This window comes from Brassica napus, chromosome A7 (assembly GCF_020379485.1).
Source record: "Brassica napus cultivar Da-Ae chromosome A7, Da-Ae, whole genome shotgun sequence".
In the NCBI taxonomy this organism is placed as follows: domain Eukaryota; kingdom Viridiplantae; phylum Streptophyta; class Magnoliopsida; order Brassicales; family Brassicaceae; genus Brassica; species Brassica napus.
In genome coordinates this window covers 19127877-19141399 of record NC_063440.1, presented here as the reverse complement: position 1 = coordinate 19141399, position 13523 = coordinate 19127877, and the positions used below count along the sequence as shown (strand labels likewise).

The 13523-nt window shown below is 32.8% G+C and overlaps 4 protein-coding genes across 5 annotated transcripts; 2 read left to right on the top strand and 2 right to left on the bottom strand.

The window, feature by feature from the left end:
• The first annotated feature begins 1234 nt into the window (after positions 1-1234).
• On the top strand, positions 1235-2469 carry LOC106405127 (zinc finger protein 1-like). Its single transcript, XM_013845726.3, has one exon. The coding sequence runs from the start codon at positions 1603-1605 to the stop codon at positions 2281-2283; it is 681 nt and encodes a 226-aa protein (XP_013701180.2). The 5' UTR covers positions 1235-1602; the 3' UTR covers positions 2284-2469.
• A 4910-nt stretch (positions 2470-7379) lies between these two features.
• Positions 7380-8916, bottom strand: LOC106356896 (protein MNN4-like). The gene is made up of 4 exons (XM_013796616.3): positions 8410-8916; positions 8185-8234; positions 8052-8104; positions 7380-7928 (listed from the first exon to the last, which is right to left on the bottom strand). Exons 1-4 carry the CDS (start codon positions 8637-8639, stop codon positions 7614-7616), a joined length of 648 nt encoding a protein of 215 aa, XP_013652070.1. The 5' UTR covers positions 8640-8916; the 3' UTR covers positions 7380-7613.
• A 585-nt stretch (positions 8917-9501) lies between these two features.
• On the top strand, positions 9502-11260 carry LOC106353379 (deSI-like protein At4g17486). 2 transcript variants are annotated; one of them, XM_013793126.3, is made up of 3 exons: positions 9502-9937; positions 10145-10444; positions 10817-11260. In XM_013793126.3, exons 1-3 carry the CDS (start codon positions 9805-9807, stop codon positions 11080-11082), a joined length of 699 nt encoding a protein of 232 aa, XP_013648580.1. In that variant the 5' UTR covers positions 9502-9804; the 3' UTR covers positions 11083-11260. The 2 variants fall into 2 exon arrangements, with proteins under 2 accessions (XP_013648580.1, XP_013648582.1); XM_013793128.3 differs by having other exon boundaries at positions 9520-9937; positions 10145-10432.
• Positions 11261-11313: 53 nt separating this feature from the next.
• LOC106353380 (DCN1-like protein 4) lies at positions 11314-13295 on the bottom strand. The gene is made up of 9 exons (XM_013793129.3): positions 13016-13295; positions 12782-12869; positions 12617-12691; positions 12492-12528; positions 12261-12344; positions 12001-12061; positions 11800-11906; positions 11650-11715; positions 11314-11569 (listed from the first exon to the last, which is right to left on the bottom strand). Exons 1-9 carry the CDS (start codon positions 13101-13103, stop codon positions 11474-11476), a joined length of 702 nt encoding a protein of 233 aa, XP_013648583.1. The 5' UTR covers positions 13104-13295; the 3' UTR covers positions 11314-11473.
• Between the last annotated feature and the right edge of the window lie 228 nt (positions 13296-13523).

The window sequence follows — 13523 nt, the reverse complement described above, 5'->3', positions numbered from 1 at the left end:
AACAAATTGCATCACCTCACAAGTCAGTCACTAGGATGAAAGCAAAACTAAATATGTACTTTTGAAACTAAAGCTGAATGAATGGTTTATTTTTTTTCCAGCAGATGATGGATTTTAATTTCAAAGAAATCAATAATTGATAAATGTTGGAGAATCATATGTTGGTGATAAGCTCACATTTGGATGTATTATAAATTGAACCGGTAATGACCAGCTCGTAATTTGATTGTCTTACTATACATAAGATCGCAACTATAGGCTCTTTTTAATAACCAAGGAAATCAAAATCTTAATCATTGGCCGGCCAAGAAAAGGCAGAACACTTATATAAGATTTTAAATGCATTTGGTATTATTATCATGTGAGGTAGTACTTTACGATACTATATAACGATCATACCATTATATTTTAATTACGTGTGTACACAAATCATAAAAAATCATTTATTCATAATAACCACAACTGAAAATGATCAAATACATATTTTGGTTGGTAAACCACAAATATAACTTACATAAAACAAATGTAAAGAACTGATTTAACAGTTAAGTTGATTTATACCAATGGTCAGTTAAGTTGATTTATACCAATGGTGAATGGTTTTGTAAGTTAACAAGAACGAATATATAATCATAAACAATTGATTAATGACATTTTTACGAGAGATGGATGTGTATGGTTTTTAGTTTTGGACATTCAACGAAAGGAGAGAGACCAGGTTAAATTATTGAGTAAATTAGCTAAATATACTAACAAAGGTGGGATATCATTGAATGGGGGGAAAATGGTAATGTTGGGGGGAAGAAAATTGGAGGGATATAGGGTATGGAGTGCAAATAGGGGAAAAGTGGTGTGTAGGGAGTACAAATTCTCTAAATTATTTGAAACGAAAGTGATTGTCGGGGAGATTTGATTGGCCTAGTAATCCTTGTCCAAATTGCTAACTTACCTAACACTTAAAACATATAAAGATAGCTTCTTTATACAGGATTTTGAATCAAACATCTCACCTAAACCCTAAAAAACGGAACTACGTAAACGTACGTACATACATACGTACATACATACATATACGTTTATTATAAAAATAATTCTTGGAACATATGTTTATAATAATTATAATAACGTTTTATAACGAATAAACGATAGTAAAATTGCACAAAAAGATAACAACAAAGACAAACTCATTTGATTAAGATAGAGCTACTTATAGCATTTATTACACTAGGTATAACATGAATAATCATGAACACTCATTATTCATGTTCCCAGAATAAATCAATAATTCAGATCAATGGATGATGGATCATTACAACATTAATTTTTCTTTTTCTTCTTTTACTCAACTGTCCACTACTATACAATTACATGTGTGGGCTCTGTAGCTCTAGGTCAGATTGCACACATCAAAAGTGTCCTTTTTCTGTAAACATCATTCATTTAAAAAAAAAAGTCACATGCCCATCCAATTCCATAAATAGAACTCACACTTCACTTCCCAGTTCCCACGACCACATCACTTCACATCTATATATCCAAATTTTACTTTCTTTCTCTTTATATATTCTCTATACTGCTATATACACAAACTAGAAACTATACATGGATCCTTCCTTCAAAGGAGACCAAGAAATGTTAAAAATCAAGAAACAAGGTCATCAAGATCTTGAGTTAGGTTTGAATCTTTTGCCAAGTGCTACGAACTCATCAGAGCTCGGTCTCATGGATTCTTTCAAAACCAGCTCATCGTCGACTTCTCATCATCATGGCAATCATCAAGAACATTTGGAAGATCCGAGAGTGTTCTCGTGCAATTATTGTAAGAGAAAGTTCTATAGCTCCCAAGCACTAGGCGGCCACCAAAACGCTCATAAACGCGAACGCACCTTAGCCAAACGAGGACAGTACTACAAGATGAGTCTCTCATCCTCGTCTCCTTCTTCAGCGTTCGCTTTTGGACACGGTTCAGTCAGCAGATTCGCAAGCATGGCATCCTTACAGTTACATGGCTCGGCTAATAACAGATCAACGCTAGGGATCCAGGCTCACTCAGCGAGTCATAATCCCTTGTTAGGAAGACAAACAGCGAGTTTAAGTCATGTTTTCAAACATACCATTCACCAGAAACCAGGCACCGGACAGATGTTGCCGGAGAAATTCCACCTTGAAGTCGCCAGGAGTAATAACACTATTGCTCCTAAGTTGGAGATGATTGGACATTTCAAGAGCAAAGAAGAAGATAATAATCAGCTTAAGAAGATTGACTTGACTCTTAAGCTATGATATCTTGATCTTGATCTTCTTTTTAGTCTTCATTACTATACTTTTTTGGTTTTTATTATCTTTTGATTATTATCTTTGTTTAGTATAATGATTGACAGGATGTGTTAGAGTTCCATTAATCAAGTTGTACCTTTCCCCCCACAATATATGTTGATGTGGTTCAATATTTGAGGTCTATTTTAAGCATATGCAGTACAATACTCAAAACATGTAACAAGTTGGATTACGATAAAATGTTAGGTACTCTGACATAAATGATTAGGCTGGTGTAACTCTTATAATGGAAACATGGCTATCAGAAGTATAACATATATATCATATACCAGCAAAGAATATGTTAGTCCAAGTGAACTTAACCCTACATTATAAATGAGTGTACCAGAAATTATGGAATTACAAACAATATCATGGAGTAGAGTCATTATAATATGTCCTACGTTATACATAATTGCCCACTAAATTTGTCACCAATTTGTTAGGCGTGAATTGACTTTAGTCAATCAATGTGAATAACATAATATATATAATTATATATATTATCTATATAAATTATGTATACAGATGATAGTCTAGTGGAGTATTGTACGTTCTAAAAATTAAAGTGTAGAGTAGATACAATGTGATCATCGAAGATTGGTCCTACCTGTAGTTTAAAGAAACAGACATATATGAATCAACAAGTAAAGAGTTCTTCGTCAGAGGTTGTTGTTTTCATCGCCATGTGACTATTAAAGTTAAATTCCGATGGTCCTTTTTTAATCTAATCTTGTCACGACGCAATTATTATTTCACAAAACTTTATCATCTTTACATAAAATAATGTTTCTACTATAGTTTAATTAATTAATCGCTTACCAAAAATTATCTTATATTTAACTTAGTGATTTTAATGGTTTATACTATATACAGTTTCTTTGATTCTTATTAGAAATATTGATTTAAGCACACATTATTTCAATACTAAATTTAATATTAAATTTAAAGCATCATTGAAACATATGTCGTAGATTATAAATTGAATACTATATTTTGAATATAAATAATTATATTTCTAATTAATTAATTTATATTAATACATGACAAACATCAAATTAGTTTTCAATCTATGAAAACAAAATATTAAAATAATACATTTAAACCAAAATAGTAAATAATATATAAACAATAAAATGAATATTAAATTAAAATATTTTTAAAATATGGAAACATGAAAAACTAAAATAAACTATTAAATAATATAAAATAAATTGACAAATAATAAACATAATATAGGTATTTTATATTTATTGTTTTTCTCACGGTTTTAAAACCATCTAAATTTTTGATAGAACCATCTAAATTTTTGATAATATATGATGTTCATTCACTTTTCCTATTTTGATGTTTTATGAATTGTTACTTTTTATAATAATTTTAGTGTCACTAGAGTTCTTTTCAATCTACAAGTATAATAATTGTTTTATTATAATTTCAAGTTTTTTAATTTGATTATTACTATAAAAATATTTTAATCCAAAATCAACATCCCAAAACTAAAAATATGAAACCAAAACCATATTTAATACATTTATGACTAATACTCCCTCCGTTTCTGAAAGTAAGATTTTTATATATTTGTTTTTGTTTCATAAAGATAGATTTTATATATTTTAAAGTATATTTTTCTAATTTTGAGAAACGTTAGTTAAGAATATTTGAATTGATTAAATTTTATTGGTGGATAGCTATTGAAAATTGTATAGAAAAATAATAATAAATTACATTGTAAATATTTATTATATTTTTAATAAGCGAGAATACTTTAGAAAATCTTATTTTTAGAAACGGAAGGAGTATGAATTTGAAGTTATTTAGTTTATAATATTAATTTTAAATACATCTAATTTAATAATTTAAAATTTATATAAAATAAAATAATAAAATTTCGGCACAAGGTGCAAACCATCATCTAGTATATATATATATATATATAATCATTTATAGTATTTTTGTTACTTGACATTTCACGATAGCTCATAAACTTTCTGTAATGATACGTGACCATGTGGATGAGAGCGATCTACTAGTGAAAATTAATTATTGTATTAGATTTACTGAATCATAACCTAAAGATTCTGTGGAGTTTGCTTTGGGTGGGGTTTCGTATCAAGTTGATGTTTACATTAAAGTTATAATTAGACTTTAACCCGCACTCTATTGCGGGTGATTTTTCAATTTACAATATTATACATTTATAATTGTTTAACAAATTTTTTTTTTTGACATTGTTCGTACAAATCAAAATGATATTATATACGTTATTTCTTATTCTATCAATATCTTATGCATGAATCATATATATATATATATATTGTATTTGTTCGTATTTATAATCAATTAGTATGTATATTCACATGTCTTTTCCGAAACCAAATACTTTTTGGCAAATAATAATAAAATTTCTGATTATTTAGAATATTTTTTGGAGGTAATTAATGACTGCATATTCAATTTTTATATATGAAATTTCAAATAGCTGAATAAGTCAAATTAAATCTTATACATAACCGGATAATTTCACAATTGTATATCCATGTTACACAGATAATGAGGTGGAGTGATGTTTTCGATTATTACATAACTACAATTATTTGGTAGCGATTTTTAGTTTTAATAGTTGTAACTTGCAAGTAATAACTTATGAACGTGGGTGTTACAAAAAAAAAATTATGCACTTGTTTCTCTTTTTTTTTGCTAAGAGACTTGATTTAAAACTTGTGTAGAGATTCATCAATGTGGTCTCGTCAACGTAGTCGCAACAAAAGGTTAAACCGAATTGTATTTGTTATTAAACCAAGCTTTATTTGATTGACAGAACAATGTAATATCGGGTATTTTAATTCCATCGTAATGGACTTTTTTTTTATAACGCTGGGTATTATTAAGCCTTCAAGGCAGTAATCAAAACAAAGTAGCAACACCAAAGGTGAAAGCCTACTAATAATTACTAAAAGTTTAAGATGAGGTCAGTGGCATAAAAAGTAATTACTAAAATCAATTAAGGGTTAAGTACTAAATGTACTGCTTTATTAATTTAGAAGATAGTAGAGGATATAATAACGCTAATCATTGCGAATAACAATCAACATATTCCACAAATCAAGATGTTAACGATGCGGAAATCATGTAGTTACGCACCATGATTACCTCACTAATCCCTCACATTATCCTAATACGTCACAGTTGATACGGACCAGAATATCTTTCATAATTAAATAAGTTCAGCTGGCCTGTCCCTTTTATCTTCTGGTATATCACAGTAAATCCACACTAAGGAGTTTTCAAAAAAGAAAAGTAAAAAGTCATTAAATCATGGAGTTGCTCCTATGTTAAGGAACACTAGAATTGGTTTGGAAGTTACCAAGTCAGACACAAGTGTTAGCTAGTAAGCTCCTCCTAATTGGGCAACAAAAATTACCCCATTAGTCATTATTCTACAAGCTTACCTTCCTAAAGCACTTTCAGTCTCACCATTTGTGGTAAGAACCAGTGCAAACAAGAGATACCACAGAACATGTCAACATGTATTTCAGAAATTTATGTTGTATATGTGACTCTCCACTCTCGTACTTATATGCACCTAGTAGTAGTTTTTACACAATCACTAAAAATTGATCAAGAACATCTTCAAATCCTTCATTCATTTCCCTATTATTTTTGCCAAGAATGTTAAAATATCATTTCATGAAATAAAAGTCAAAATTACAAAATGTGCTCAACCAGATGTAGAATTTATATACTTGATTCCAAGGCAAGCATGGTAAAAACATAAAAGTAAACATAATTGATACAATAGCGATTTAGCTTTGTATCGAACATGACTACAGCAGCGATACAAAAAGAAACGAGAGATGTCAAGACAAACACTAAAGGAAAAGCTCAAAAACAAAGTGAATAACAAAACATCAAAGCGTACAAGAAACTGATTATCAACCTAAGTCATTTCTCCAAAGAAGCAGAAGGATGCCACTTGAGGATCGCACTTGTAATTACCAAAGGAAAACAGAATAACTTCACATTTTCCCAAAGTAATCTTATATATCAACTTTTGATATCAAGATAAGAATCAAGTCAAAGTGGTTAAAAATATAATTTCTTTTGAGATCAAGATAGTAATTAGTACCGTAGGAAAACTGTGAGGAGCACTGGGTGACTTTACAAATGCAAAGCATCGATATCTTTATGTTATCTCATTTCAAAGTGGTTCAAAATATATATTTCTTTTTTAATAATTAAAAAGGAAAAGTAAAAGAATTTAACTTTTTCTGCGGCAAATGAGATCCTTGTCAAGAAGGTAGAGCCAGTTTCATCTAATGATCATATGAAGAAGCAAGTTTCTTCTAGAAAGTCTTATGGAGGAAACTTGGTTAAAGGGTCTGTTAAGGATGAGATGAGACTAATGATTGCTCTAGTGATGGTCATGTGAAGAAGGAAGTCAAGCCTGAGAACGTTGAGTTCGAGGGTGGTTTTGATACGGGGACTAATGAGTTTAGAACCGTCTGTAACGTAGAACGTGTTGTACCTGATAGTATAATGGTCTTACTTGCGAGAATGTTAAGCTGCTTGCCGCAGGGGACAGACATGGGAATATTAGTTTTTGGAATTTGGATTGTGAGGGTGAGGAACACGTAAACTTTGTTTTTTTTTTTTTTTTAATTTCATACTTAGAATTTGAGGACAAAAATGAATAATAGAGACTTTTCCATTCATATAATCATATCTTGAGTCTTTTAAAACATGTAAACTTTGATTAAATTTGATATACAAAAAGTGAAGCCACCAGAGTTCGAGTCCCGGCCACTGGAAAATTAACATTTTGGCATCACCAAAGACAAAGAATCGACACGTGGCAATACGTGACTAGTTTGAACCACTTATGTGGGGTCAGGATATCCCTGTATAATTAAAAAAAAAATTAAATAGACTAACTCTAATACCAGCCCTAATCCTTGATTAAAACATGGTTAAAATAGAATTGGGCTTGTATGAAACAAAACCTAGCCCTGTAATTAACATCCCTAGCTGGAGGACAGGTCTATGTTTTGGACAAGAAAGTAGCAGCCTACATAACCATTTTTCAATCAGAACGAGGTCAATGTGGGGTTTTGTTCCCTCATACAGGAACGTTTTTTCTTTAAATCCTTGTGTGATCTTGTATTAAACCTGAAATGAGTCAAGAAATGAAAGCAAAACAAGCCAATAGCGTCAACTACTGCATCGGTTCCAAAATCAAAACATATCCTTCTTCATCTACCACCTAAGTTTCCTTTCTCTAATCATCTCACTGAGGTCTAGGGTGAATCCACATTTGTAGGATTCTCTCCTTGTTTCTGTACATTGTCCTTCTGCTCCTTGCTCGGTTTAGAAACTTCTTTTGGTGGGAGTTTAGCAGATTGATCGTCTTGTGTTTTGGTTGGACCATTCCCTGAAGGTTTCTTTGCTTCCAGAACAACCTCTTTTATCGTCTCTTCGATTTTTCCCAGTCTCTTTTTCATCTCCATTAACCCTTCCTGAGACTTGGTTGCTTCTGCTTCCTCTAATGCCCTCTTTTCAGCTTCTTCTTTCTCTTTCTTTTCTTCTTCTTTTCTCTTCTTCCCTCCAAGTTCCTGAAAACAAGTCCAGTACCATAAGAGCCATACGCTCAGAAAAATATAAGCAACACTGGCCAGAATAATCAACATAGCTCATTTCTCTGAGGAAAGCTTATGAGCAAGAATGAGAAAACTCACGGCGTCCATGATCTTCATTTTACGGCGAGCATACTGAGCAACCAAATACACAGCTGTTACAAGAATAAACAACATCCATTAAAACTGAGACCTTTGAACAGAAAAAAACACTTAGGGGGTGAACCGATAATACCTAGAGATGGCAAGCAGACGATAATGAACTGCACCACATGCCAATCAAGCCTAACACAAAGTTAAAAACCACATATGACTGTGTGCATAACTAAAACAAGAACTCACATTACTTCAAGTGATCTTTCCACTTGTTTCTACCTTAAAGAAGCTAACTTTCCACAGTTCTAACATTGTCTGAGCTTTATGTCACATTACTATTGCCAAAGATGAAACCTTTAAGTACCCAAATTTATTCTTCTTGGGTGGTTCAGTGAACAAGATCTTCGCAGCCGTCACGAAATCTAGCTTATCCAGTTTCTTGTAAGTCTCATCGTATCGAGAAACAACAACAACACTCGATTCGGGTTTCTCCGGTTTGTTCCCGCCGTTCTCTCCTTTCGTGCAGAGACGTCGGATCCTAAACTGCTTCAACCGGGTCGCGAATCCGACCCACGAGCCTCCGCCGCGAAGCATCTTGATTCCTCCCGGCGACGACAGCTCCACTACGGCTCGCGCATTCTCCCACACAAGTCAGCGTTTCAAAACGCAGCGTTGAGGCGGTTTATCCGAATCAGACCGGGTGTTGGGTTATGGGTTGATCACTTAAGTTATACCAGTCGGTACGATGTGATTAACCGGATTTCTTTTTATCGCTTATTAGATGTTTATCTGAGTAGTAATCAAAATTAGGGAACAGTTAACAAACTTAGCATGTAATGACGCAGACTTGAATCTAATTTGTATCTTTGTCAACAAATATTTGTTTCCTTTTTATTTTTTGAATGGTCTCTTTCACTTTGCCTTTTTCCAGCTCTGCTGACTGTTTGTAAGCTAAGATGTGGACATCTTTCTCTATTTTTTTAATTATTGTATTATGCCTTATGGGTAAAAAATATTATTATTAATCTAGCTAATGCAAATTAGTGGCAGGCCTCTGATATATTTCATATTTTTCAAGACAGAAAGTTGAACTTTTCAGACAACTCGAAACTCTTAGTTTATAGTAGTTTTTACAACATCTTACACTTTTTAATTTAGTATGTTGTCTAAAAAATAATATATGCTTTAAGCAGAAAATTTGCTTCATAATTAGCCGCACCACTTCCACAAATTAATTTAAATTTATTACATTTATGTCAAATTTAAAAAGAAAAAGGGTGGTCTCGAGACAAAAAGTTGTAGCCAAAGATACGGAATATTAAGCTTTATATTGGACCCCATAATAAAACTGTAAATTATTAAAGCATATCTCCCATATTAATTTAAGTTTTTAATTTATAAACCATAGAATATAAGGTAGTTAATTGGTTCATGAATCATGATGGTCTCGTTTATGAAAAAAATCATAATAGATATTGCCAAGTGAAAATAAAATATATTTCTAAAAACAAAATTGTATTTATTTATAGAAGTATATCGTTAGGCATTAACTTATAGTATAAGATTCGGAAACTAATTAGCTAAACCAAGTCTTTTCTTCGTCTTCGTCTTCAACTTTTTAAGACAACATCGTTGGCATTTTGTATAATTTTTATGCTAAACTGAAAAGAGTACATTGTCATCAACTCGGATAGTTTATATAGAACCAGTCATCTTCCACCGTCAGAACTTACTGCCGCCGGTGATACTCTGCCTTAAAATGCTCTGCAGGAAAAACTCAAGCGTCGTGGATAGAGGAAATGTTCCTGTGTATCTCAATGTGTACGATCTAACTCCCATCAATGGCTACGCTTACTGGTTTGGTCTTGGTGTTTACCACTCTGGTGTTGAAGGTAAGTCTTTGTGACTCTTGTCTTTTCATTTTCCTGAAACTTGATATTCAGGTTTTAGATCTAAATAGTGATTTTAGTAAATATAATATCAATCTTGATCGGATTTTCTTCAGAATTTAAGTCATAGAACACGAAACTCTGTTGCAAATAATCTTTATTATGTTTTCTTGAAGAATTTAGCTTTACAATATATATATTTTTATATAGTTCATGGTATAGAGTATGCTTTTGGAGCTCATGAATATCCAAGTACTGGAATATTCGAAGGAGAACCGAAGCAATGCGAAGGGTTTACGTTTAGGAAATCAATTTTGATTGGTAAAACGGATCTTGGGCCATTGGAAGTGAGAGCTACGATGGATCAACTTGCAGACAAGTATAAAGGAAGTTCTTACAATCTCATCACCAACAACTGCAACCACTTCTGCGACGACACTTGTATGAAGTTAACCGGGAATCCAATTCCTAGTTGGGTTAACCGTCTTGCAAGAATCGGTAAACTCTTTGGTAACACCCCTCGATTCTTTACATTTTTGGTTTATTTCTTACTGAAGCTGGTAACTAATGTTTGTAGTGATGCTAATATTCACTAGCTTTTGGTTACATGTAGAATAATGGGATGGTTAAGTTATTGAACAAAAAACCAGAGCCGGTTCTGAGCATAGCCAAGTGAAAACCGAGTCTAGCTTTAAGAATTATCGATACAGCCCTAGATTGTGAACCAAGTTCTGCTTGAAAGATGCTTGTGCACCAAGTTCAGCTTGTGGGTTTATTGATACATATAGTATGACTTGGGCTTGGCTTTAAGTTTCACATCATAATGCATTTTTGAACATTCTTGAAAAGACTCTGTTTCCTTGCTCCATGTTAAAAATATAGGATTCATATGCAACTGTGTACTTCCTGCAACCATAAACGCGACCAAGCTCGCGGACAATCGAGTCAACCAAGACAAAACATGTGAGGCAGAAGCTAACACGAAGAAACTGACGAGTGTATCAAGAAGAGAGAGGTCTACTACTGATACACCTTCGCCATCATCTTCATCTCCTTCAGTTCAAGTTCGTGGCCGAAGCAGGAAAAGGCGTCCTCGTCGTGCCATGCAACCTTCATCGACATTGATTCTCAGCTCTTCCACCACTTGACCATCAATAAAATTCACTTTTAATCTTTTCTTTTTAACTAGTTGCAGTTGTGCTTTGTAATCTTGTTAAAGAAGTAAAGTAAAAAAGAAGAATCAATCTATGGACTTGACTTTATATGAAACTATAAGGAGAATATATTCCATAAACCTTTTAAACTGATATATCACTTTCAGCAGTATTTATTCAAGAAATTTTAAAATAATTAAATATAATTTGCAAACAAATTAAATTTAATGATGAAAAAGCAACATGAGCCAACAACACCAAACCTTAAGACAAGAGCAAAACATTTGAATATAGAAACTCATATATATGGCAAGCATTATGTGTTCATCAAGGGTGGGTAAACAATACTCAAATTCAAAGTTATTTGACTGTGATTGTGTAACTTTCAGGCTTGTTTTTCGCGCAACCACTCAAAAAAGTCGTCAAGAATTGATGGCCAAGCAAGTTCTAGATTGTAGTTGGTCATGTCTGGGAAACTTATCTGCAATGCAAAAACAACTCACATTAGATGCAAATACATTTGGTTGAAGAAGATGGCCATCAAGGACGAAGGAGAAGTACCTCATTGCAGAATCGACAGAATCCCCTCCATTGGTCCATGCTGATGACTTTGTAATCCTTCTGGATCTGTTCATAATGAAATTATACAACTGACAACCACTTTGAAGATAGATAAAGAAGATGTTTGAAGACAAAAAGGTGGAGCCAAACCTTTAGGTAGTCTATAAGGTAGTCAACCTGGGCACGGAATGTTGATCCTAAGACCATATCTAGGAGTTGACATATAGTCTCAGTGTCTAAGAACTTTTGTTTGTCTTCTGCATGGATAATAATAACAATAATAATTATTGTATCAGATGTCACACAAATCATATAGTTTCATGTTTATAAGGCAGTGGTAGATGATATTACCTGTCAAACAATACTGGAAGGCATAAGCATAAAAATCTCGAAAATTTAATGGCTCTCTGACCTGAAATAACGAAGAAACATTAACACAATTTAATCTTTAGAGTATCTCCAATTCACTTATATATTTTTCTCTATATTTATTTTCTAAAATTGAGAAACTCTATTATGTTAAAGATATAGATGGGTTAGAGTCTTAGAGACGGTCTTATGATATCAAGAAGATGCTAATCAATGTTAAATAAAGAGATCAAGCAATGAACCTCTTTCTCGAGTTCTGGAAGGGCTTTCTTCAATTTACCGATCGTGTCAACTTTTAAAGCCTTGAGTCCTATTCTCCATTCACCCTATTATAGGTGTGTACAAAACGAGTTAAGATCATACACAAAAAAAGAAAGTAATAAACAAGAAGTACCTAATCTTCAAATATCAAAGGAAAAAAAAGGTTTGTGATTCAATGGTTTGACGTATCATCGTGGAGCCAGTGTTATTACCTTGGTGAAGTAACCTTGTCTTTCAGCCTTCATTCTCCTGTAAAAAGCGAGTTAGAAAAAAGGTATAAAGGATATGCACTTGTGCTCGGAACCAAAACATATAAAGAAGAAGAATAATGGGTTACCAAGCTAGCATCAAGATCCTGATATCGGTATGAGGAACTTCCAAACTGGAGCAAAGTTTCTCAATTCCTTCTGGACTGTTAGATGTAATAAGAAGAAGTGTTAGAACTTGTTGATGAATGAGTTACATTCTAACAAAGAAGAGGAATGTGATATTTTGAACTTACTCAATGACACCAGAAGATGCATTAGCATACTTATCAAACAATTTATCTGTTCCATCCACCTCTTTGGACGCCTTTTTCTTACTAGAAGCTGTAACAAACACAAAGATTGTTGTCATAACCAAGTACAAAAGCCCATAACATCGAGTTTTTCTTAGACTAAAGATGAAAATCACAAAAAGCGAATTCCAAGTTTCTATGATATAAACCCTAAGGCGAGCTATGTTATTGTGGTACCTGAGGGAACGGGACCAGTGGCTGAAGAGGTAACTGAATCAGGGTTACTCCGTTTCTTGGACGGCTTGGACGCAGAACGAGGTGGCATATCTAAACCGCAACCAAAGTGCACACTCACGACGGGGAAGCTTCTAGCTCAAGGAACTAAGGAGGCAAGGTAAAAGAGACAGCGAGAGAAAGCTTAGGTCAATTTCTCGTCCTAGCTTTTTATACGTATACAGGCTTTTATAGACGGATAGACTTAATCTTCTTCTAGGAGATAAAAGTAAAACTAATACTATTTTGGTTTTTTTTTATAACTAACTAATATTATTGTCAACTCACCCTCTCTTTTTTTCTTAACATCAATTTACCAATTTTCTAAAAAGTTTATTTAATTAGACATCTTTTATTTTATTTTATTTTATGTTTATCTAATAGTTTTCTCATGGTACATTCTATAAAGTACTTTCTAACCAAAAAAATCAACACAATTTAGATACAAAATACCAATATTTAAGAATTCAAT